The sequence below is a fragment of the Eptatretus burgeri genome, chromosome 10 (assembly GCF_056783735.1).
Source record: "Eptatretus burgeri isolate ZD-2024b chromosome 10, Ebu_testis_v1, whole genome shotgun sequence".
NCBI classification, from domain to species: domain Eukaryota; kingdom Metazoa; phylum Chordata; class Myxini; order Myxiniformes; family Myxinidae; genus Eptatretus; species Eptatretus burgeri.
This window is the reverse complement of record NC_140970.1, coordinates 42,081,060-42,106,048: the sequence shown is the minus strand read 5'-3', so window position 1 is coordinate 42,106,048 and position 24,989 is coordinate 42,081,060. Positions and strand designations below refer to the sequence as shown.

Here is a 24,989-nt window from a genome sequence, read left to right as displayed (position 1 = left end):
TCAAGTGCTTCTTGGATCCCTGTAACAGCAGCTTGGTCGAAAGCTGTTTGCAGATCTATAGTTTAGTTTTCCAGAAGAGATTGTCACGTTTGAGCTACTAGCAGTCCATTAATGGAAGTGTCCCATCGGGAGTCCTCTTTGTACTGACCTGAGGTCACAGTCCAGAAGATACAATCATTGCCGCACTGCATTATAATTTGCAAGAATTGATACTGTCACTCCTGCCTCCTGTTTGTGTGTAGCAAAGAGATATCTTGCAAGTACCTCGTTATGGGGTTTTACAGACATGCCTGAAGAATGGCAGTCATATGGTTCACACTCGGTGATTTACTCGCAGACAGGAGGTGCAACGTAATTAATAAGCATGTTCAGTTTTTGTCCGGGTTGTGAGTAGCGATGGCTGTTAGAAAGTTCACGAAGGTGTTGTGCCAACGGAGCCATTGTGTTGCTGCCTTACTTGGTTTTGGATCAGCATCTAATCTCTCGGATTTGAGAAACTTGTATTACAAGGATTCCAAGGAAATCATGCACAGGAGGAGGCCATTCGGCCCATCATGCCCGCACCACACCAATTCTGGATTTTAACAAATCCGTCAATTCCCCTTCCCTTCGTGTGCAGCATTTGGCTGCTACACTGGTGCTCATTTCGCCGACCTCAGAAGGATGACAGGCTGAGTCAACCCCCTGGTGTTAATTCAGCGGAAAAGGCACTTGAACTCGAGACCCTACGATCCCAAGCCACCACCCAAACCACTAAGCCAACACCAGGGTAAATGGTGGATTGGCTCGAGTGAATTAAGTTGTGGAATAGAAACAAGCAGACTTCAATAAGGCTTAAATTTACTCAATCAGTGTTACAGTGTGATATACATGAGCGTAAACATAAACAATCCTAATAAAGTTGTAAATGGTACATTTAACTCAAGACTATTTGTTTATGACTCACTGAATCGTATAACAATCACATTGAATTTTACCACCATGTTCCTCCCATTGGCTTCACAGGTTGCCTCTATTCCAGGCCAGTGCCTTTGCATTTCTTGCCCCAGCTCGTGCTATCCTCAGTTTGGATGAATGGAAATGCCCCAACACCACAAGTGAGTCTTTTTTTCCTCCTGTCTTCTTTTCTTTCTTACAGCAGTCAAGTGGCTGATTTTCTTTAATTTTGCCAAGTATGTTGGTCTGTCGTGCCTGTCTGTCTGTCTGTCTTGCACGATATTTGTCCACAGTTTTCAAGCAATCATTCTCTGTGTGTGTGTGTGTGTGTGTGTGTGTGTGTGTGTGTGTGTGTGTGTGTGTGTGTGTGTGTGTGTGTGTGTGTGTGTGTGTGTGTGTGTGTGTGTCTCGGTGACCGACCAAGGACAGCAATGGGCATTTTTGATCAGGATGCAGACACAGTACTTTTTTTTTTTTTTTTTTTTTTTTTTTTTTCTTCAAGTGTTTCTTCACTATTGAGAGACAGGAACAAAAAATGATATCTCAGTTATCGACAGATTCAGACGAAACTTGGTTGACGGGTTTGGTGTGTGACACGGACGAATTGATTCAATTTTGGTGAAGATCCAAATCGAAATATTAGAATTTAATATTTTTAAGTGATTCTTCAGCTTTGAGAGATGGGGCTAAAAATTATATACAGTACTGTGAAGCATGATGTCTCAAAAGGTTGTGGACAGATTCCGACAAAACTCGGACAGTTTGGATTTTGGTGAAGATCTGAATCCGGATACGAGATTTTTTTTTTTTTTAAGTGATTTTTCACTATCGAGAGATGGGCTAAAAACGATGGTGCATGATATCTCATAAAGTTGTGAACAGATTCGTACAGAACTTGGTGTAGAGGTTATGTGTGTGGTGAGGTTTAACCTATTAGGTTTTGGTGAAGATCCAAATCTGGATACAAGAGGGTTTTTTTTTTGTTTTTCAATTTCTCAACTCATTTTCACCATTGAAAGATGGGGCCAAAAACAATACATAGCATGATATTTAAAAATGTCGTCGACGAGTTTTGATAAAACGAGTTATGACAATACTTGGTGGATGATTGTTTAGATGACCAGAACAAGCCAATTCGATTTTGGTTCAGGTCCGGATTCAGATCCGGCCTATGAATGGGATGCAAAATGTAAACTGTTGAGCCTGGCGGAGGTATGTGCTCGACTGAGTGCCGTTCTCATTTGTTCTGTTTTGCCAAGTGTCACTCTAAGTGATTTCCAGTTTGGTATTTTTTTTTTTTTTAGCAGAATGTGTGTCGCACTGCCTCCTTCATAGGTGCTAAGTTGTCCTGGGGTCATGAAAGAGTGACTTAGGAAGTGTGGACTGGCATGACATGTTACGTGGAAAGGGCGAGCGGGGGAGGTTGGTGAAGGATCCAGAGATATATTGCTCTAAGATTCTTATGAACCATACGATCAAGTCATGTACAATTACTTGTGTATTAGGTAGTGTCAGATGTAAGCTGTATGGTAAAACGTGCACCGAGGAGGCGGTGATTGTCAATCTTGGAGCAGAATCGGGTGAGGTTGTATTATGTAAAACCTCCTGCACAGGCGAGCCCAGGTGGAGGACTGGGGTGCAAAAGGCACACGGAAAGAGCGCACCAACCTGAAAAAGAATGCAGTGTAGAGTGAATTCAAACATTGTTTTGGTTCTTTGCGGAGGTTCTTTGACATCTGGTGCAGAGATCCTGTGTTAGCTGAACCACTAACGTCACAATAATATACCAGACCAGGGGAGGCAGGCAGATTTCTCCCTCTCTGTAAATCGATGATAATGGTGTTGATGGTAATTCTCCAGATACTTGCTATTTCAAAAAGCTTAGCATCTAAATCATTAAAGCGGCCTTCACCTGGATTTTGACCAGAAGCCTCTGGATTTCAGTTTGGTATCTTTTTCCATTGTGCTACCACCATATTCAGAAATGTTTTTCTTTCTTTCCTTTTTTTTGTTTGCTGCAGGTCTGATGTACCCTGCTCATTCAAACTCTTCATCGGTTCATGTTGGAGGTGAGAAGAATGGGAGCGAAATGATGGAGTGGTTTGAAGATTTTGTGATGTTTGATTGATATATATATATATATATATATATATATATATATATATATATATATATATATATATATATATATATATATATATATATTGTGCTCACATTTATTTAGCTTCTGAACATGTGTCAGGCTCATTATAAAGTGAAATTTGTCTTTTCGATACATAAAACACAACTTTCAATCTTAGATATTTCTGTGTCTTCCTGATTTGTTTGCCTTGTATCTTTTTTGTCAACATCACAGGTTATTATTTTGTTCATGGGACGAAGACATTTGATACATCCCATATCTGGCATCCTCGAATGCAGGAGGTAAATGAGCCCCTTAATTCCATTATTAATACAAAATATCCTTGAGCTTGAACTGTTATTTCTCCTCTTTAAATTGCCTGCTTTTGGATGCATTGTATAATTAAATGCTCCAAAAATGCAGTTGTCTTTCTCTGACGATTAATATTTATTTACTGATTGTCCATTGTTTTTTTCCATTTTTATGAATGTTCACTCGATCTATTTATTCGTCACGTTCTTCATCCTGCGTTTTCTTGCCCTCTGGCAGATTCAGGGAGCCATTATTGTTTCATGTCTGGTGGAGGTGTTGATTGGCTTTGTGGGAGTGCCCGGAGCTTTGCTTGGCTGCATCGGGCCGTTGACTGTGGCCCCGACTGTGACCTTAATTGGCCTTTCAGTGTTTCATGCTGCTGGTGAAAAGTCTGGACAGCACTGGGGCATTGCCATGTTGTGAGTTGATTGATCACGTCCCTCGGTCATCGTGTTGTTGATTACTGCAGTGGTTCTCAACCTTTTGGAGCCGTGACCCCCCCCCCCCCAAAAAGTTTAAGTTGGGGTTCGCGACCCCCCTCCCGACTCGCACTTGAAACACACTGCAGTGACGTCACGGAGCGCGTAAAAAAAATCCACAGTGCCTGGAGCACATTGGTCAACGCCTCGGTACTGCCAGCTGTTAAAACTAACCAAAACTAAACTAAACTAAACTGGCATCACAAATTAATTATTTACACTCTGATGTATAACACAGTAAAAATAGCCAGCCACATTCATAGAAAAAGGCTTCTGTAATTGCAAAGAGCGGTACGTAGCCTATTTATGCACGGGACACAGAATGGAAGATTGAGCGACCCTCTGCTGCAGACAGAGGTTACGATCACACATGACAGCTACCAGACGTACACAAACCTTGCATGACTGACCAAAAATATACAAAAAAACAAAACAAAAACTAAATCAATTTGGCTTTAAGTACAGTTTTAAATTTCATTCAAGATCCGACAGCACAACTCATTGTAAAGGAGGCAACAGGACTGCTTTACAAGCTGATGGCAATCGGCTATTATCATTCATTCTCGTATAGCTGGGCCTGCAAAACAGCTTTAAGCACAGTGCAAATACCTTTCAGTGTCCCTACAGGCTTATTAATCTCAGTTCATTCACAGTTCTTACAACAGTTATGCCTGTTGTAGGCTTGTAGCCTATTATCATTCATCTCATTTTGCATTTTCCCCTTTATAACAACGATTCTCAATGGGTTTTCAGTTTCATTTTTTTCAGATTGAACACAATAATTCAGATAATACTGACTCACAATAACACACAATAATTCTATTTTTAATATTTACATCTGTAAAGGCACAGGCTTGTATTGTCAGACAGTATTCACTTACTCATTTTAGTGGGATGGCTGGGCCTGTTTCTTTGAACAAAGCAGCTGTATTCTTGGTTTTAAGCTGGAGACTGCAACACGAAGATCATCCTCAACTCTAATGAGCCGTGATCTGTATTTGTTCTTGATAAATGTCAGTGAGGAAAAGGTCTTCTCACAAAGGTATGTAGATCCAAATGGAATAAGTATATCAATTGCAGCCTTTGATAGTCCTGGGTATTCTGCGGCCACTGACAGCCAGAGTTCCTCCAGTGTGGATGAGGCAAAAGCGGTCTTTAATGTGCGGTCAGAGGAGAGGTCCAAGAGCGCATCCTCAAGCTCCGATGACAGGTGTCGGGCAGATGAGGTGATGAAAGGCTGGCGTATCCAGTCATTTCTCTCTGGGGTGTCGTCTTTTGGGAAGTTACCTATTGAAGTGGCCATGCAGGCTTCTGAGGTGAGTAGCAATAAGTCCTTTTATTGTTTGGATGCTTATGTCAAATTTGTCCATGAAGTCCTCGAGCTCAGGGAATATTTCCACACTGCCTTCTTCGACTCGCGCTGCCCACCGCTCAAGCTTCTTAGTAAACGCTGTAACCTTGTCAGAAAGCGTGAGGACATTGGTGTTTGGGCCTTGGAGAGACAAGTTTAGACTGTTCAGTTTATCAAATATGCCTGCCAGATATGCAAGCCAGTAACCCATGTGGGGTCGGTCAGGTGGTCAGCGAGGGGGGAGCCGCAATCCGAGAGGAAAATGCGAACCTCCTCACACAGTTAAAACTTTCCCCCATGATAGCCATCTGACCTCTGTGTGAAATAGTAGAGATTCGTGTTCCGATCCCATTTCCTGGCAGAGTGTGGCAAACAGTCTATTCACCGGACGGGATTTGATGAAGTTCACCATTTTAATTGCTGTTTGGAAAACATTGTGGAGTTGTGGCTCGAGGTTCTTGCTGGCGAGGGCTTCTCTGTGAATAATGCAATGAGTGAATTTGACATGCGGCGCCACTTCCAAAACTTTAGCTTTCAGTCCCATTCTTGTCCACTGCATGGCGCCAGCTCCATCTTTACACACAGAGATGCAATTTTCCCAACTTAGCCCCTCCTCGCGCAGTTTACTGTCCAGTTTGTTAAAAATGTCACGACCAGTGCAAGTTCCTTCAAGTGTCGAGCAAAACAACATATCCTCGTACATTTTCCCCTTGCAGCTGTATCTTGCAAAAACAAGTCACTGTGCATCACTGGAAACATCCGTTGTTTCGTCAATTTGGAGGGAAAATCTTCCACTTTTCTTCACTCGGTCAATGAGCTGCTCTTTTATGTCATTGGCCATTTCACCAATGCGCCTCGCCATTGTGTCATTAGACAGCGGAATAGTCTCAATTGTGCTTGCTATTTTTTCACCATGCATAGCTCTGGTCATTGCAATCGCTGCTGGGCGGATCAGGCTCTCTGCAATAGTATGGGGCTTTTTGGATTGAGCAACCAGGTATGGCACTTCAAATGATGCCAACAGGGCTTTGACAGGGATTGTAGAGTGTTCATGTACAGTCGTCTTTTGGCTCTGTAGTTCTTCCTCCTAACGACGAAAAAAATGTAATGGTTTGTCAATGTAGGATGGGTGTTCGGTTTGTAAATGTCTCTTCAATTTCACTGGTTTCAAGCTTTCGTGAGCAAGCACTTCTGAACACAGAACACTCTGTGGATATTCCACTTCATTTTTGGCTAGGCATGTGAATCCGTACTGCAGAAAGTCAGTGATATTTCCGACGCTTTTTGGAGGCCAAATCTGCTGCCAGCACCTTACGTTTTTCAGTTGAACTTGTAACAGTTGGCCCACCTTCACATGTGTCTTTTTGGTCCGCATCTTGAGCTGGCAGACGTTTTTTGACAAGCCACCGATCCATATTCAGCCACCTTGCAGTAGTTAGCTCGTGCTAACTTTGACTTTCAGCACCCGCCACTGTGGTGTGTGCGCGCGCGCGCACACACACACACACACACACACACACACACACACACACACACACACACACACACACACACACACACACACACACACACACACACACACACACACACACACACACACACACACACACACACACACACACACACTTCACTTGCTGCTCAAATCTGTTTCATGTTTCATAATGACTACATTATAACATTGGTATGGGAGATTTAAGTGAAAAATCATTTTCAAAAATTATTTATGAATTTCTTTATTATATTGTTGTGATTTCTCGCCCGTTCGGTGTGCGGACGACCGCCTCAGCCCAATTGCGGCCGCACACGCCCACCGAACGACCAATCCAGTCGTAGCTTCCAGATCAATGCCGAAACCCAGCTACGGGTGTTTTTAACACCATAAACCAGCCAACTCTTCTGTCCACGCGCGACAGGGTCAATCGCCAAATTATCAATATACCTAATTATTCGCACAGACAGAAATGCCGGGAGTTTATACCTCAACGGGACCTGCTCGGAAACGAGCTGCTTAAGCAGCTCGTTTCGTATGCGATTGCCGAGCGGTTATATATCGCCAAGTCCCGTCGGACCAGATGTTCGTTTTATCAGCTTATAAACAGCCAGCTAACATTCCGAACGCTCCATGGCAGTCAATGAGAGGAATGGACGCAACGAGCAGGTTTCATTTAACAATGGGGACATTTATTTCCACACACAGGCATGCAATGAATGGGGGGATGGGGAAAAAGACACGAGCAAAAACCTACAGCCGAGTTCTATTCCGTAATGTAAAGCTAATACAACACAGGCACTTAACAGTTTCCTACTTATTAGACGGGCCCACGGACACACGTACGCACACACACACCCAAGAAATCGTGGCTGATGCCTTTAATAACGGACTCCAGCTCGGAGGACAGATGAGCTGAAACCCAGAACCTATCTCAAACCTCTCCACCTCGTGTGGTCTTCAATCTGCTCGGACCCGGGCTCTAGCGAGAGCGAGCTGTATCCAATAGCCGTGATCCTTCCTGAGCTCCAGCGAATCCTCTCTCTCATCCAAACACGTGCTGGTCAGACGAGGCGCCGATCCTTCCTGTTGATGCGTCGCTTCCCCGAAGAACCACCTCCAAGATGAGGCCGATAAGTCTCACCAAGCGGAGAACAAAGAGCTACACGAACCAAGAAGAGCCAGCCTAACCAGGCCACGAAGCAGAGCAACAGGCTCGAACCAGCTCGAGCACCCTTCTACCAGGCCGACACTCCTCGACCACCAGGCCGAAGAAGAACCACGACAACCCGACCAGCTCCTCTGATGAACAACCAGCCAACGAAGAAACTCTTCCGATGAACAAAGCGAGAACCAAGAACTCTGAACCGAGCAACCAGCTGAACTCTCTTCCGATGAACAAAGCAGAACCCAAGAAGCGAACCGAGCCAAGCAGAACCCGAAGGCCTGCTGAAACAACCAAGCCCGAACCCGAGCCAAGCCGAAGCAAAAAGCTTACTAAAAAGCCTCAACCCTCGCCAAGCAGAAGCCGAAGCTCCCTAAAAGCCCGCCCGAGCACAGCAGAGGATTTCTTCTTTATTCTCGTCCACCCTTCCCCCCGCTCCCGGCGTGACTCATCCCCCCGTGCCCGCACAACCGCGGGTGGGAGGGAGTTGTTTACGTCCCGTGATTCAGGACGGGAGGGCTCTTCCTCTTCTTCGCAGAAGAGGGGGAGGGGCGTCTCCATTGTGTTGGGATCACTCCCTAACTATTAAATTAAATCACAGCGCATCTTATTGATTTCTACCCATTAAACAATGAAAGGTGAGCTATCTCGAGAACATGCACTTATCGGCATAACTGACTAAAGGAACCTGAATGTTGTGTGCAATCGAATTCCCAAATTCGTAACAATATATTTGTTTGTTTATTTGTTTTGACAACCTTCCCGCGACCCCCCAAAACAATCTCGCGACCCCCAGGTTGAGAACCATTGGATTACTGTACCTGTTTTTTTTATTTTTTTTTTGAATGCCTGGGAAGTTACTCACGTGACATTGTTTTAACCAGCTTGCGATTTGGTCAAGGCAGATGTATGAGGTTAAAAACGGTGTGAAAAGGAGCTAGGCACACATATGTTCAAGTTAGAGTAAACACTCGACATTGGATTGGATACATTTTAGATTTTCCGACTCGTTTAGCCAGAATTTGGGTTATGCATTATTTTTCGTTGGAACCATTTTGGTTCACGTAAAAAAAAAGATGCCCTCATGGCAAGAAATGTCTCCCACAATTTGTCAATTTGGTGATTCGCACCGTCTGTAGACCAAAAGCAGTCAGGCAAGGCAGAGTGTCTTATCGCTGAACCTCAACGATAAACCAGCTGGGTTTTACTAGCAATCTAACAGTGAGATGGTGATTCTTCTGAGGCTCCCTCAAGCTGAATTTGATCCACAACCTCTGGAATGCCAGTCCCTCACCTTCCAACAAATGAGCACACATGCATTTCAAGCTTAGCACATCCTCGCACCCTTTTGACGTCATTTCGCACGTACTCTATTTCAGTTGTTCCAGTTTGAATTGAAATTATATTTTCATTGAATCATTGCAATTTTGTTGTATGATGGAGTTTAACGTCGAGGTTGTTGCCTCAGATGGAACAAGTGTGGAAATGTCGCATCAGATTTCCACTGCAAATTCTGCCATGATTATGAAGATAGCTGGCATAGAAAGCACCTCTCCTGCACAGACTTCTAAATGGCAAAAATATGAGGGTCAAGATGCCCATGAAACAAATTTTCAAATATAAACATGATTGATACATTTCAATTGACAAAGGATTCCTATTTATTTGCCCAGATTCCCATCTTTACTGTCCAGCCTGCAAGAAAGATGTAGGGCAAATCGGCCCAAGAAACTTAGCTTAATATAATGCCTTTAAAACCTTATATAGCACTACTATCCCATCTTCAATCTTACACAATTTGAAACTATAATTTTGGTGTACTATTCAGGCCTGGTGAACATTGGAATGCATGTGATATATTTTTACCTTCTATTTACAAAAAAAAATGCTTTCCAGTGTGGGATCTTTGTTCCTTATTTGGAGATATGGGTATGGAGATCCATTTGCGATCCATTTGCGATCCATTTGATCCATTTAAGGTATGGAGACATTACCCACAAAAGGCATCCAAGTGCATTTTAGAAACCAAATTACTGGAAGTTGATGGCCCCTGGAACCCGCTGTCGTCTCCATGCATGCCCGAAATCCCCAGCCTATTCTGGATCGCACTTGGAATATTTTCCCTTCGTTGGAATGTTTGCAGGCGAGTGTCCTAAACGCTGTTACCCACATAACCAGCAGCATAGTAAAGGTCTTTTCTAAGGTGATGTGTTTATGTGTGTGTTTGCGTGTGTTATTTATAGTACCATTGGCCTCATTGTACTCTTCTCGCAGTACATCAGGAATGTGGGTTTCCCAATTCCTGGATTCAGGAATGGGAAGGGCTGTACTGTGGTCAAGCTACAGGTCTTCAAACTGTTTCCAGTAAGTACATGTCAAGTTATGGAGTCACCTTTCACCTTTGTGTCTGCTTGTCTGAGCTTGGAAGCCTTGGAAGCCTTTTTTTCTGACTAGCTTATTGGCCTGTAACACTTCCCTCGAAAAACAAAAAAGCTTCAAGAAACTTCACAACTATTTCTATTAAGTGCGGTGGCGTCAGTGACCCAAGCTCCTCTGTCGTCCCAGCCCCACTTTTGAGAGGGGTGTAAGGACAGGGACCCTGGGTCCTGACCAGCCTGCTTGGCTGAAGCTCACAAGCTGGTTGAGCAGTTTTGGAAGCTTGCACAATTTTGCTGGGGAGAAGGGCAAAAATGCCCTTAAGTTGCTGTAGAATTGTCGCACTACATCTTTCTCTCATCTTCCCCTGCATAACATCCCAATAAACCTGTTCCTGTACCATGTAAATTTCCTCGCTTAATGTAAATAAATTATTGTAGAAATGTTCCCAGTTCGTTTTCATTGGTCCAGCATGGTTCGGATCTGAGTTTTAGCCGGGTCTTTATCCCCGATAATCTGTTCATTCTAGCCGGTACGTTCTTGGGAGTTCCACTCGGCTGCATCCGATCCGGAAAGGTGGTTGGGAGTTGGTAGAGTGATCCTGATCGGGCAAGTCGTACCAAGGGCGTGGTTCCCCGGTAGACGACACCGCGTGGTTACTTGGGTAAATAGGTTCTAGACAAAAAGACCCTACGCTACGCGGTGGAGGTATTGGCGTCTACGGTCGGTTAAGCAACCCACCGCCTCACGGAATTATCCGTGAGCGACGGCCTACAATTCCGGGAGTCTGGTGGGAGACGACGTAACTTCCCCCACCTCGCGGTCACTCTCGGCACCGGTCCCCAGCCCGCAACAGTATAATTACGAGGAAATATAACAGGTGGAGGGCATTCAGCCCATCATGCCTTCGCAAACACCATACTAATTTATCTACACAAGAAGAAAATGCAAAAAAAAAAATCCAAGGAGGAAAATGCCCCCAAAACAATTAATTTATGAAAGAATTTTTTTTTTTTTTTTTTTTGCATACCTTGGTCGAGGCTCGTATGAGAGCTAACACACAACTCACAGCAAGGAGGCATGAGACAAGAGGGGCGGGAGTGGAAGGGACAAAACAGTGGGGAACAGACACATTAGGTGAACTGTGGAAGGGAGAGGGATGGGGATGGGACGGGGAACATGGCGAAGAGAAGATGGACATTACAGGGACTTTCAGGAAGGAAAGCAGGAAAAATGAAGGAAGTGGGCTTGGGTGGATTATCGGGGGTAGAAAAGATCGAGGATTTGGATGAGGGAAGATAAGAGGTGGTGGTGAACAGCTGTTTTGAAAGCCTGGAGGGAAGAATGGGAAAGAATAGAGTGAGGAAGTTTATTCCAAAGGCGGGAAAAAAGAGAAATGAAAGAGTGAAGATGAGCAGTGATCCGTGATTTTGGTAGTTTTACCAGAAGGGGGTTGTTGGCGGACCTTGAGCGCCCTGTGGAAATGTGGGGACAAATCGCAGAGAGAGCAGGGGGGGCAAGGCTGGAGAGGAGTCGGTAGAAGACAGAAAGACCACCGACCAACCTGCGGTGATTGAGTGAGAGGCCCAAAGACTCAGCTTCATTGCGGGAGATGCCGATGATCTTAAATGCCCTGGTTTCGACAGCGTGAAGCCGAGAAAGGTGGGAGGCAGGAGCACCAGCCCAGAGGGGAGAGCAGTACTCCATCAGGCTACGGACAAAAGCTTTGTAAGTGGTCAGGAGCTCAAGAGGGCCGAGGAAGGACTTTGCACGACGCAGGATTCCCAGTCGGCAACTGGCTTTTGAGGCGAGGTTGGAAATGTGACTTTCCCAAGAAAGGTCATGGCAGATAGTGAGACCCAGAAGCTTGAAAGAAAAGACTTCTTCCAGAGGATTGTTGAGAAAGTGGGTGGGGGGGTTTCTAAACGGTCCTTTCGAAGAGACATCGTGAGTGAGATTTGTCTGGATTGAAAGACATGTTCCACGTGTTGGACCAGTTTGTGATCTTATCCAGATCTGCAGTGAGTGAGCAACGTGTGTGCGTGTGTGTGCGTGTGTGTGCGTGTGTGTGCGTGTGCGTGTGCGTGTGCGTGTGTGTGTGTGTGTGTGTGTGTGTGTGTGTGTGTGTGTGTGTGTGTGTGTGTGTGTGTGTGTGTGTGTGTGTGTGTGTGTGTGTGTGTGTGTTTTTTTTGTATTTTGTTGTTATTTTTTTTTCTTCCCCTCAGGGGAGGGGGCATGGGCGTGGTTAAAAATACACAACCCCCCTTGACAAGACCCCCAACAACAGCACTCCGTACACATGCATACAATCACCCGTCAATGCTCAAACTACCAAAAGTCTTAACATCCCTATACCCCTCTATCTCCATAACTTCCAGGTACCTATCTAATTCTAATTGAAACTTATCAACTTTTTCTGCTGCCACCACCTTTCCTGGGAGACCATTCCGTGCATTAACTACTCTGAGTAAAAGTCCCCTTCCTTGCTACCGTCTTAACTCTCCTCTTCTTTACTCTCAGGCTATGGCCCCTGGTCCTATCACTGTCTACTCTGCTGAAAAACAATTCTACACTTATTTGATCTACACCTTTCACGATATTAAACATCTCGATCATATCTCCTTGTAATCGCTTCCTTTCTCGTGTATAAATCCCTGTCTTCTTCAGCCGCTCCTTAGAGCTGAGTCTCGCTCGGCCCGGAATCAATCTCGTAGTCCTGCGCTGAACTCTCTCCGGCATCTATGTCCTTCCGGAACTGGTGACCAAAATTGCACACAATATTCTAGATGTGACCCTCACGAAATTCCTGTACAATGTTAACACCACCTCTTTTGATTTATAAATGATCCCCTCTCCGAATACAAACTAAAACCCGATTTTCTTTACCTGTCGCTGCCTGGAACTGTGCTGCCTGCTTACCCCCCATATCTATTACCACCCCCAGATCCTTCTCCTGTGTGACACGTTCTAAAATTATCCCTTGCAAGCTATAATCTCTATTTTCATTATTCTTTCCAATCCCCAACACCTTTCACTTGCTCAGGTTAAATTCCATCTGCCAATCTTTTGCCCAATCAATGCAAGTATCAATACTTTCCTGAATCTGATCACCACCCCCTCTGCTATCCACCTTACCTCCAAGCTTTGTGTCATCTGCAAATTTGGAAAGCTTACTCTTTACAACATTATCCAAATCGTTGATGTAAATCATGAATAGTAATGGTCTGAGTACTGATCCCTGAGGTACCCCACTACTTACATCCTCCCAGCAAGACATCCTCCCACTCACAGCCACTCTTTCCTTCCTACCACTAAGCCTGCACTGCATTAGAAGTGCAGTTTGTCCAAGAAAGATCATTGCTGAAAGTGAGACCCAAAAGTTTGATTGATTGAACTTCTGAAGATGATTGTTGGGAAAGTCGAAGGGAGTGTTTGCTAGACAGTCCTTTCAGGGAGCTTGAGAGTGTGAGATGTCAGGATTGAAAGAAATATTCCATGTGTGGCCAGCTTATGATTCAGTCAATTTCTGAAGAGGGGGAAGAGGCTGCTGCCTGCCTATCTTAATGATGAGGAATGTTATGGCAGAGGGTGGAGTTGTCACCAAAGAGGTGTAGAAGATTTTCCAGTCAGAGATGATTGATGATGATTAGGAATAGGATGGTGCCCAGAACAATACGTTTTGGCACTCCAGTCTCGACAGGGAGAGGAGATGAGAGGAATCCGTTGAGAGCTATTTGCTGGTTCCGAAAGTAGAGGAAGTCAGTAACCCAAGGAGTGGAGTTGGCTTTGGATGCCATCGGCAGAGAGTTTGTAGCGTAAGGCGTGGTGCCAGATTATCGAAATCTCAAGATGTGTCAAGAGAGACAGCCCTGATCTCATGTCTGACTTGTTGGGAGAGTATAAGTAGCATGTTCAAGGCAGAGTAAACCTCTTCTGAATCCTAATTGATGATCTAAGATGAGGCCGTGAGAGCAAAGGAAGGATTTGATACCAACTGCAATAATGGATTCCATGCACAGATGACTGGAAGTAAGCTGATCGGTCTATGGTAAAGGGGTTCTGTTCTTGTACCTTGTTTATATAACTAGCAGAGTACCTGCTCAATTGGCAATCTTCTTCCAAGCATGCAACACGTTCTTCTGACGCATACCTTTATTTGGGCGGTGTCTGGGCAACTGACGACTCTGTACAGGCAACAAAAAACCTGGGTTACTTGCATGAAGCAAAAACATACCTACTGCTTATAATTCAAAACACCTCACTGCACTAGAAAACGTGGGGACAGGAATACTGTACTGTAAATGGTGGAGACTTGTAATACACTCCCCCACCTGGAGACGTCGCTACACGATACACATTTACATCGAGAATTTGAGTCCCCCCCCCTTCCCCTAAGACCACCGGTGAAGATAAAAACGCCCCTATACATTAATTGGGGTCATTCTGATCCTCTGTAGCAAGTCTGGATGTAATTGGCCCAGAACTGTAGGAGGAGTAGCGCGACATGCACACACATACACTAGTCCGTGAATTATTGTAAGGATGTGGTGATGTTGATTGACTTCCAAACGTTTAGAAGATGACTTGTTGCAGGGTGAAAAGAGCAGAAAGAGGATGTCCAAGAGCAGTTTTTTTTTAGAAAACGTGAACTCCTGGTGTAAGTGCCAATAACTTCTCGACCTTCACGGATGCAAAAGACTCAGGGTCCAGGAGCAGTTGGATACGACTGGATAGAGTGGGTACAGAGAGCGAGGGATTGGGGAGACAATATTTGGAAGCAAACACAGAATTGAGGCATTCGGACTTCTCATGAGCGGAATCTGCTGTGATGCCATTTGAATTGAAGGAAGGGGTGGATGCGGAGCATATTCCAGAGATAGACTTGGAGGATGAGGATGCCATGCCACCAGGATGATGGGGAGGGAGTCAAGTTTGAAAGTTCAATCCTGACGTTGGGCAGATGTTGTTTAACTGCTTCTCCTGAGTTGAGAGCTTTGTGGCATGATCTGAGATTGCCTTTGGTCGGGTTTGCCTTCCAAGACGAGAAGGCAAGTTATTTCATCTGCCTCACCACAGGATTGTGTCCCATGTATGGGAAGAAGGGGAGGATAAATGAAGATGAGATGGGATGGATCTGTGCATGAGAGAGAGGCAGGTTTCTGTGGAAATGAGGGGAAAGCTTATTTTTACCGTTCCTCCATTTTCAGTGTCAGCGATGTTTTATTGTTTTATTATTTTATTTTCTCCAGTGCATATTTAAAGAACTGACCCTCACTCGTATCTTGATGACTTTCTCCTGGCAGATTGTCATTGCTATCCTCACGGCTTGGCTCTTCTGCTTCGTGCTCACCCAACTCAACATATTCCCAAGTGATCCAAAACAATACGGCTTCCATGCACGTACTGATGCTCGTGGCGAGGTGCTCTCCAAGGCACCCTGGTTTCGTATGCCATATCCATGTACGTCTCTGCTGTACATTAGTTTCACATTATTATTGTTTTTATGTTTTCATTCACAGAAGAAAAAGGTGTGATGATTTGACGCGAAAGGGAGCATTTGGTTTTTTTGTCAGTCGTAAATGACTATGTACGCTCAGTCTGTGCACAGAAAAGGAATTATTGTCTTCTTCCTGGCTCTCCTTGTGTTATAAGCATGCCCCTTTTTTCCTCTCTCTCCTCCTGTCTCTTACCTGGGTTATTTGACATTCCCATTTCACCACTTGGTTAATAATATTTTGATCCCTGGTTAAAATGCCATTTGCTATGTTGTTTTGTCCTGTGTTGCATGTATTTGTAAATCATGAAAGGCCAATGCATGTGATGCACAGTACCAGTCAAAAGTTTGGACACGCCAACTCGTTCAAGGGTTTTTCTTTATTTGTACGATTTTCTACATTGTAGAATAATAGTGAAGACATCAAAACTATGAAATAATACATGGGATTATGTAGCAACCAAAAAAGTGTTAAATCAAAATATATTTTGTATTTCAGATTCTTTAAAGTAGCCACTCTTTGCCTTGATGACAGCTTTGCACACTCTTGGAATTTTCTCAACCAGCTTTATGAGGTAGTCACCTGGAATGCTTTTCCAACAGTCTTGAAGGAGTGCTCACATATGCTGAGCACTTGTTGGCTGCCTTTTCTTCACTCTGTGGTCCAACTCATCCCAAACGATCTCAATTGGGTTTAGTTCAGGTGATTGTAGAGGCCAGCCTGGAGGTGTGTTTTGGATCATTGTCCTGTTGAAAAACAAATAATGGTCCCACTAAGCACAAACCACGTGGGATGGCGTATCGCTGCAGAATGCTGTGGTTGCCATGCTGGTTAAGTGTGCCTTGAATTCTAAATAAAATATTGTTACGGTGCCGGTGCATCGGCCGTGAGCCAACCACTCTGACGGAGCCGCAAGTCGAGTCAGCCCGAACGATCCCCAGAATACAGATCGCTGCCCGGATAACTCTGAGTCGACGGGTTCTTGTACAAGAACCGAAATACGCCAATGGGCAGACCACGTGGGGTAGGGTCGATTGCCAATCTTCAATGTACCTAAATACCCACGTGATCCAACTACCAGGGTATTCCACCCTCGACGGAACTCGAACGGAACAAACCGCTAAGGCGAGCCTGTCCCGTGCGCGATTCCGAGCGGCTTAATCGCCGAGAACCGTCGGTTCAAATGTCCCCCTTTTACGGCAAACCAACGGCTTTCTAACTAACAACACATAAAATGCTCAGTCAATGAAAGAATCGACGTGACGAGCTGAAAACATTTAACAATTGGGGTATTTATTAATAATAATGGGGAACTCGGGAAGCACGTAAGAGCAGAACTATACTGACTTTATGAAATGCAATGCAAATATTTACAACACACAAAGCACTTAACAATTTCCTACTTATTAGACGGGCCCACGGACACACGTTCGCACTCACACACACCCAAGAAATGGTGGCTGAGGTCTTTAATAATGGGCTCCAGCTCGGAGGACAGGTGAGCTGAAACCCAGGACCTATCTCGAGCCTCTCCACCTCGTGTAATCTTCAAGTTATTCGGACCCGGGCTCCAGCGAGAGCAAGCAGGATCCAATAGACGTGAGCTGCGATCCTTCCCGAGCTCCCGTGAATCCTCCCGCTCTTCTCAACACGTGCTGGTGAGACGAGGCGCTGATCCTTCCCGTCGGTGCGTCGCTTCACCGAGGAACCACCTCCAAGATGAGGCCGACGAGTCGCACCAAGCTGGGAACCAAACAGAGAACAAAGAGCTCCACGAACCAAGAAGAAGCAGCCACCACTCGCAGCTCGAGTCGAGCAACCGGCTCAACTCTCTTCCAAACAAAGCAGCTCGAAGCAAAAAGCTCTCCCGAGCCAAGCAGAAGCCGAAGCTCACTGAACCACCAAAGCAGAAAGCCTTCAAAAAGCCTCCTCCCGAGCCAGACCGCAGCCGAAGCTCTACCGAGCCAAGCAGGACCCGACGGCCTGCTGAACAACCAAAGCAGAAGCAAAAAGCTTCCGAAAGCCTCAACCCTAACCCAAGCCAAACAGGACCTGAAGGTCTGCTGAACGACGCAGAACCAAAACAAAGAAAGGATCTCCTCTTTATCCTTCTCTGCCCCCTCCCCCACGCCCGGCGTGACTCATGCCCTCGTGATCCATCCCCCGCTCAACCATGGGTGGGAGGGAGTTGTTGACTTCATGAATCATGGGACGGAAGGGCTCTTCTTCCTCTTCGCAGAAGAGGGGGAGGGACATCTCCATTGTTCGCTTCCTAACTATTAAATCGATCCGCAGCGCATCTAATCAATTTCTAAACATTTAAACAATGGAAGGTGAGCTATCGAGGGAACAAGCACTTATCGACATAGCTGACTAAAGGAACCTGTATGTTGTGTGCAATCGAATTCCAAATTCCTAACAATATATTGCCGACAGTGTCACCAGCATTGCACCCCCACACCATCACGAACTCTTCCTCCATGCGTCACGGTGGGAACCACACATGCAGAGATCATCCGTTCACCTTCTCTGCGTCTCACAAAGACACGGCGGTTGGAACCAAAAATCTCATTCGGACTCATCAGACCAAAGGACAGATTTCCACCGATCTAATATCCGTTGCTCGTGTTTCATGGCCCAAGCAAGTCTGTTCTCCTTCTTGGTCTTCTTCAGCAGTGGTTTCTTTGCAGCAATTCGACCATGAAGGCCTGATTCACTGTGTCGTGTCTGAACAGTTGATGTTGAGATGCGTCTGTTACTTGAAATCTGTGAAGTGTTTACTTGGGCTTCAATCTGAGGTGCAGTTGATTGGAAATTTCTGAGGCTGGTAACTAATAAATTTATCCCCTGCAGTAGAGGTAACTCGGTCTTCCTTTCCTGTAGCGTTCCTCATGAGAGCTAATTTCATCAGTACTTGATGATTTTTTGCGACTGCACTTCAAAAAAATTTTTTTGTATACATTGTCGAGGCTGACATGCGAGCTAACACACAACACACAGCAAGGGGGGCATGAGACAAGAGGGGTGGGAGTGGGAAGGACAAAACTGTGGGGAACAGAGACATTAGAAGATCTGCGGAAGGGAGAGGGATGGGGTGGGGAGCACAGGGTATACAAGATGGATATTACAGGGACTTTAAGGAAGGAAAGCAGGGAATTTGAAGGAGGTGGGGTTGGGGTGGATTAACGAGAGTAGAAAGGATCGACGATTTGGATGGGGGAAGATAGGTGGTGGTGAACGGCTGTTTTGAAGGCCTGGAGGGAAGAATGGGATTGAACAGATTGAGGGAGTTTATGCCAAAGGTGAGGAAAAAGTGGAATGAAAGCGTGAAGGTGAGCAGTGATTCGTGATTTTGGTAGTTTTGCTAGAAGGGTTGCTGGCGGACCTTGAGCGCCCTTCGGCAACATGAGGGTGACATGTAGCAGACAGAGCAGCGGGGACGAGACAGGAGAGGAGACTGTCGAAGACACAAAGACCGCCAACCTGCCTGCGGTGAGAGAGTGAGAGACCCAAAGGCTCAGCCTCACTGTGGGAGATACCAATGATCCTAAATGCTTTGGTTTCCACAGCGTGAAGCTGAGAAAGGTGAGAGGCAGGAACACCAGTCCAGAGGGGAGAGCAATACTTTGTGTGTGGTCTGCAGCTCAGGTGGGCCAAGGAAGGACTTTTCTTCCAGCGGATTGTTAAGAACGTAGATGGGGTGGGGGGGGGGGGGTTCCAAATGGTCCTTTTGGAGAGATAAAGTGAGAGTGTGAGATTTGTCAGGATTGAAAGACATGTTCCATGTGTTGGACCAGTTTGTGATTTTTTTTTTTTCCCAAAGCTGCAGAGAGCGAAGAAGCTGCTGCAAACGAAATTCCACAAATTTACTTGAAGAAACTTTCAAAGTTTTTGAAATTTTCTGGATTGACTGACCTTCATGTTTTAAAGTAATGATGGACTGTTGTTTCTCTTTGCTTCGTTGAGTTGTTCTTGCCATAATATGAACTACTACAGTCCAGACAAAATAATGTTCTTTTACCAAAACGGGCTATTGACTGTCTACCAACCCTACCTTGTCACAACACAACTGATTGGCTCAAACGCGTTAAGAAGGAAAGAAATTACACAAATTTACTTTTAACAAGGCACACCTGTAAATGGATAAGCATTCCAGGGGACGATGTCATGAAGCTGGTTGAGAGAATGCCTTGAGTGTGCAATGCTTTTATATCTTTCAATCCTAACAAATCTCACACTCACGATGACTTTCCGAAAGGACCGTTTGAACCCCCCCCCCCCCATCTACGTTCTCAACAATCCTCTGAAAGAAGTCCTTTCTTTCAAGCTTCTGGGTCTCACTATGGGACGTTCCATGTCAAGTGTACACATTTTTCAGTGAAATTTTGACACATCATCTCAGATTTCACTCTTTTTGTGCAAGTGTTTGTATCTCCGGTAAAACATTATGTGTCAATTTTCAGACCTGGGGGCCCATCGGGGGCCCACTTTAGGGCCCTCCCAAATTTGGGCGCCCCCGCTTCACCCACAATCTTCCAGTGACCATATCACAGGTTGTAGTGGTCCGATTTGGATGATCTTGGTATCAAGATGCTCGTAAAAGCGAGATCTTTTGAATCGCGTAAAGTAAAATCACTCCGAAACAGTAATTCAAAAAGTTAGAGTTTGGGGCGCCCTTTGACCTTGAGCCTCCACCCCCCAGCCAAACCGATGGTCCCGATTTTTTTTCGTGTGAGAATACCCCTTCATATACTCCACCACCTCAGCATAAATGAAATTGGGATCTCAATGGGTTCAAGTGTGATGATGGTTTTATTGTTCGGGGTCCACATATCACTAATTCTTGATTCAACATTGGGCGACGTTTGCCGTCATCGTTCCAATGACGTCACCTGCTGGCAGGCAACTTTATGTCTGAAATTGACAATCATCATCTCTGGACTATTTTATATATATATATATATATATATATATATATATATATATATATATATATATATATATATATATATATATATACATATATATATATATATATATATATATATATAATTTTTTTTTTTTTTTTTTTGCATCATTTGCGAAAAATTATTCTGCCGATTGTGTCTATTGATTTTTAAGTGTACATTTTTTGTATAACCATCATCGAATTAAGTTATAAATGGGATAATCTCAGTTTTTGCATATTTTGCAGTAAGCATGGCTACTGAAGATCGAAAGGAGTTCCGAAAATACTGTTGCGATCCGTTCAGCTGCCATAAAACGAAACGACGAAAAGATCTTCGCAATGTGTCAAATGATATGTTGATGAAATTTTCTTCAAAGGTGAAAAAAGATGACAGACTTTGTACATCATGCAGAAAAAAAACTCTTAGTTGTCACCAGAGCATATTGAAGAATCATCTTCGACCAGTTCGAAATTATCATCAGAAGGTACTATCGAAGGCATTGCAGAATCTATTTCGACAGATGAGGACGAGGAGGTTTTTGAGTGAGAAGCAGAAGTTGACCTATTAAACCAGTTGTTATCGATGATAGGCGAAAGCCCATTCGACAAACGAAAGGCGGAAAGGAACCCAGGGTACGTTCCTGAAAAGCGAAGTAAAGTGGAAGATTCTGTGTGAAAGAAATTAGAACTAGTTGCTGGACCAAGCACTGCAGAGTAAACACAAAATACAGCGTCAAAATGTGATGAAAACTGCATGCCAGAGGTGATCAAAAGCCTGAAAGAAAAATACGTTGTTTCGAGCCGTTCAGAGCAAATACGTATGCTGACAATATTTGCTAGGAATATGAGCATCAGACGGATGATGAGTGAATTCAGTCCCTCCCAAAGAATGGCTGTGCAAGCCAAAAATTGAGAGAAAGAAAATGGTATGCTATCGTCTCCAAATCCCAAACGGTAAAATATTGCCTGACGAAGTGAAATCCGCCGTAACCGAATTTTACCGAAGTGATGAAGTCAGCCAAATAATGCTGGGAAAAAGGACTGTGTGGTGGTCAGGAATGAACATGGAAAAGACAAAATTCAAAAGCGCCTGGTACTAAACAATCTCAAGGAACTGTTTCAGAAATTCAAAGAGAAGAACCCTGGCTTGAAAGTTGGATTCGCGAAGTTCGCCATGCTCCATCCCTCGGAGTGTGTCCTGGCCGGTTCAGGCGGTACACACAGTGTACATGTATGTACGATACATCAAAATGTGAAACTCATGATGTTTGGTTCCAAAATGCCACAGATAGCCGAACTTCCTAGCTATAATCATGTGATAGCACACATAGTTTGTAACCCAGCACAACCGGCATGTTATTTCAGAACTTGTGAAAGTTGCCCATTAATTGAGGACTTCAAAACCGAGCTACTGAGTGCTTATGAACCAGAGGATATTGATGAAATTCAGTTTAAACGGTGGACATCCACCGACAGATCTGAACTGAGCTCCATGGTCCTGCCTTTGGAAGAATTCATTAATCAATCCTGTTAACATGCGGTGAAATGATTGGGACATGACTTCATTGACAGGTCCAATCTCAGTTTCTGAAAAATAAGAAAGACGAAATCGGTGAAGGAGAATTTGTCATTATTGGAGACTTCTCAGAGAACTATTCGTTTGTTGTACAGGATGCGGCCCAAGGATTCCATTGGAACTGCTCTCAAGCGACAATTCACCCCTGGGTTTACTATTTCAAATCGGACGATGGCAAATTAAACGATTCGTTCACGATTATATCAGAATGCAATACTCACGACGTTGTCTCAGTCCACCTCTTCCAAAGAATGCTCATTGAACACTTGAAATCTAGCTTTGGAAATGTAAAGAAACTTTACTATTTCTCAGACGGTTGCGCTGGCCAATATAAGAATTGCAAAGCCTTCATAAACCTATGTCGTCACAAATCAGAGTATGGTATTGACTCAGAATAGCATTTTTTTGCCACAAGTCATGGTAAGGGCCCTTCAGATGGCGTGGGACGTACAGTCAAACGAGAAGCAACACGTGAGAGCCTGCGTAGACCTTATGACAGTCAAATTATTTCTCCAAAAGATCTTTTCGCCTTTGCTGAAAATGGTTTGAACGAAATGAAGTTCGGTTACGGGATCCAAGAACGTATGACGAGGAAGAACGAAATCTGGAAGAAAGGTTAAAAACGGCCAAAACCATAGCTGGAACCCAAAAACTTCATGCTTTCATCCCTATTTCTGAAACTGCTCTTCAAGTACGCGAATTCAGCCTTAGCGAGGAACACCATATCGAGTCAGCTATTTCAAAATCTACACCAACTTTTAACGGGAAACTCTCAGGTTATGTCACAGTGCACTATGATGGAAAATGGTGGCTTGCCGGCATCATGGAAGCTTTTCAGGAGACTCATGAAGTGAAAGTGAATTTTCTTCATCCAAACGGCCCCGCAAATAGTTTATTTTTTCCCGACATTGAAGATCACTGCATTTTAGACATTTATGATATACTTCTTTCCGTAGAACCAAAAACTGCTAAAGGTAGAACCTACACAATCAGTAAAAAAAGAAACACAGCTGTCAAATAAAACATTGGTTGGCAAAAAATCTTGACTATAATATGCTAGGAAAAACTCTTACTCGTACTCTTATCGCTTCCAGTTCCTGCATGTGCATGTGGAAAATTTATGTACAATATACTGATATAGTGTATTGGAAATCTTGTGTTCAAATATTGTGCTATGTATTGTGGCGTATTGTGTGTCCAGCACCTGAGTCCACGAACAATAAAACCATCATCACACTTGAACCCATTGAGATCCCATTTTCATTTATGCTGAGGTGTTGGAGTATATGAAGGGGTATTCTCAGACGAAAAAAAATCGGGACCATCGGTTTGGCTGGGGAGCCAAACCGACCATCTGACCTTTGGGGGCCCAAGGTCAGAGGGCGCCCCAAACTATAACTTTTTGAATTACTGTTTCGGAGTGATTTTACTTTACGCGATTCGAAAGATATCACTTTTATGAGCATTTTGATACCAAGATCAGCCAAATCTGACCACTACAACCTGTGATATGGCCTCTGGAAGATTGTGGGGCAGTCGGGGGCGCCCAAATTTGGGGGGCCCCTAAAATGGGCCCTAATGGGCCCACAGTTCAAAAAGTTGGTATTTTGAGTTTTTTTTTTTCACCCAAGTGAATAAATGACCAACATATGGGGAGAAAATGAGATATTAGTGTCGGGAGGGTGTGTGTACTTGACATGGAATGCCCCCTATCTGCCATGATCTTTCTTGGGAAAGCCACATTTCCAACCTGGCCTCCAAAGCCAGTTGCCGACTGGGAGTCCTCCATCATGCAAAGTCCTTCCTCGGCCCACCTGAGCTCCTGACCACATACAAAGATTTTGTCCGCAGCCTGATGGAGTACTGCTCTTCCCTCTGGGCTGGTGCTTCCGCCTCTCACCTTTATCAGCTTCACCCTGTGGAAACCAAGGCATTTCGGATCATTGGCATCTCCCACGATGAGGCTGAGTCTTTGGGCCTCTCACCCTCTCACAGCAGGCAGGTCGGTGGTTTTTCTGTCTTTTACCGTCTCCTCTCCGGTCTTGCCCCCATGCTATGTCTGCAATTTGTCCCCACCATATTTCCGCAGGGTGCTCAAGGTCGTTCGTCAACTACCCCCTTCTGGTAAAACTACCAAAATCACGAATCGCTGCTCACCTTCTCTTTCATTCCTCCTTTTCCCCACCTTTGGAATAAACTCCCTCACTCTGTTCAATCCCATTCTTCCCTCCAGGCCTTGAAAACAGCTGGTCACCACCACCTCTTATCATCCCCCATCCAAATCCTCTATTTTCTACCCCCGTTAATCCACCCCAAACCCACCTCCTTCAAATTCCATACTTTCCTTCCTGAAAGTCCCTGTAGTGTCCATCTTCTATACCCCGTGTTCCCAGCTCCATCCCTCTCCCTTCCACAGATATCCTAATGTCTCTGTTCCCCACTGTTTTGTCTTTCCCACTCCCGCCCCTCTTGTCTCATGCCCCCCCCCCCCTTGCTGTGCATTGTGTGTTAGCTCTCACAAGAGCCTCGACAAGGTATCCAAAAAAAAGAAAGAAAAAGCTGTCATCATGGCAAAGGGTGGCAACTTTGAAGAATATAAATATATATTTAATTTGCTTCACACTTTTTGCTTTCTACATAATTCAAAATGTGTTATTTCGTAGTGTTTCACGATTATTCTGCAATGTAGAAAATAGTAAGAATAAAGAAAAGCCCTTGAATGAGTTGGTGTGTCCAAACT

At 44.5% G+C, this 24,989-nt stretch overlaps 1 protein-coding gene across 12 annotated transcripts in view; it reads left to right on the top strand.

Annotated features, from left to right (window-relative positions):
- The window catches only part of LOC147018401 (solute carrier family 23 member 1-like), a 203,798-nt gene that overhangs the window by 130,226 nt on the left and 48,583 nt on the right, over positions 1 to 24,989 (top strand). For all 12 annotated transcript variants that reach the window (XM_085898009.1, XM_085898010.1, XM_085898007.1 and 9 more), the window contains 6 exons: positions 1,006 to 1,097; positions 2,958 to 3,005; positions 3,293 to 3,360; positions 3,608 to 3,789; positions 10,098 to 10,218; positions 15,534 to 15,690. In XM_085898009.1, coding sequence (XP_085754135.1) covers positions 1,006 to 1,097; positions 2,958 to 3,005; positions 3,293 to 3,360; positions 3,608 to 3,789; positions 10,098 to 10,218; positions 15,534 to 15,690 — 668 coding nt within the window. The remainder of the gene's footprint in view (positions 1 to 1,005; positions 1,098 to 2,957; positions 3,006 to 3,292; positions 3,361 to 3,607; positions 3,790 to 10,097; positions 10,219 to 15,533; positions 15,691 to 24,989) is intronic.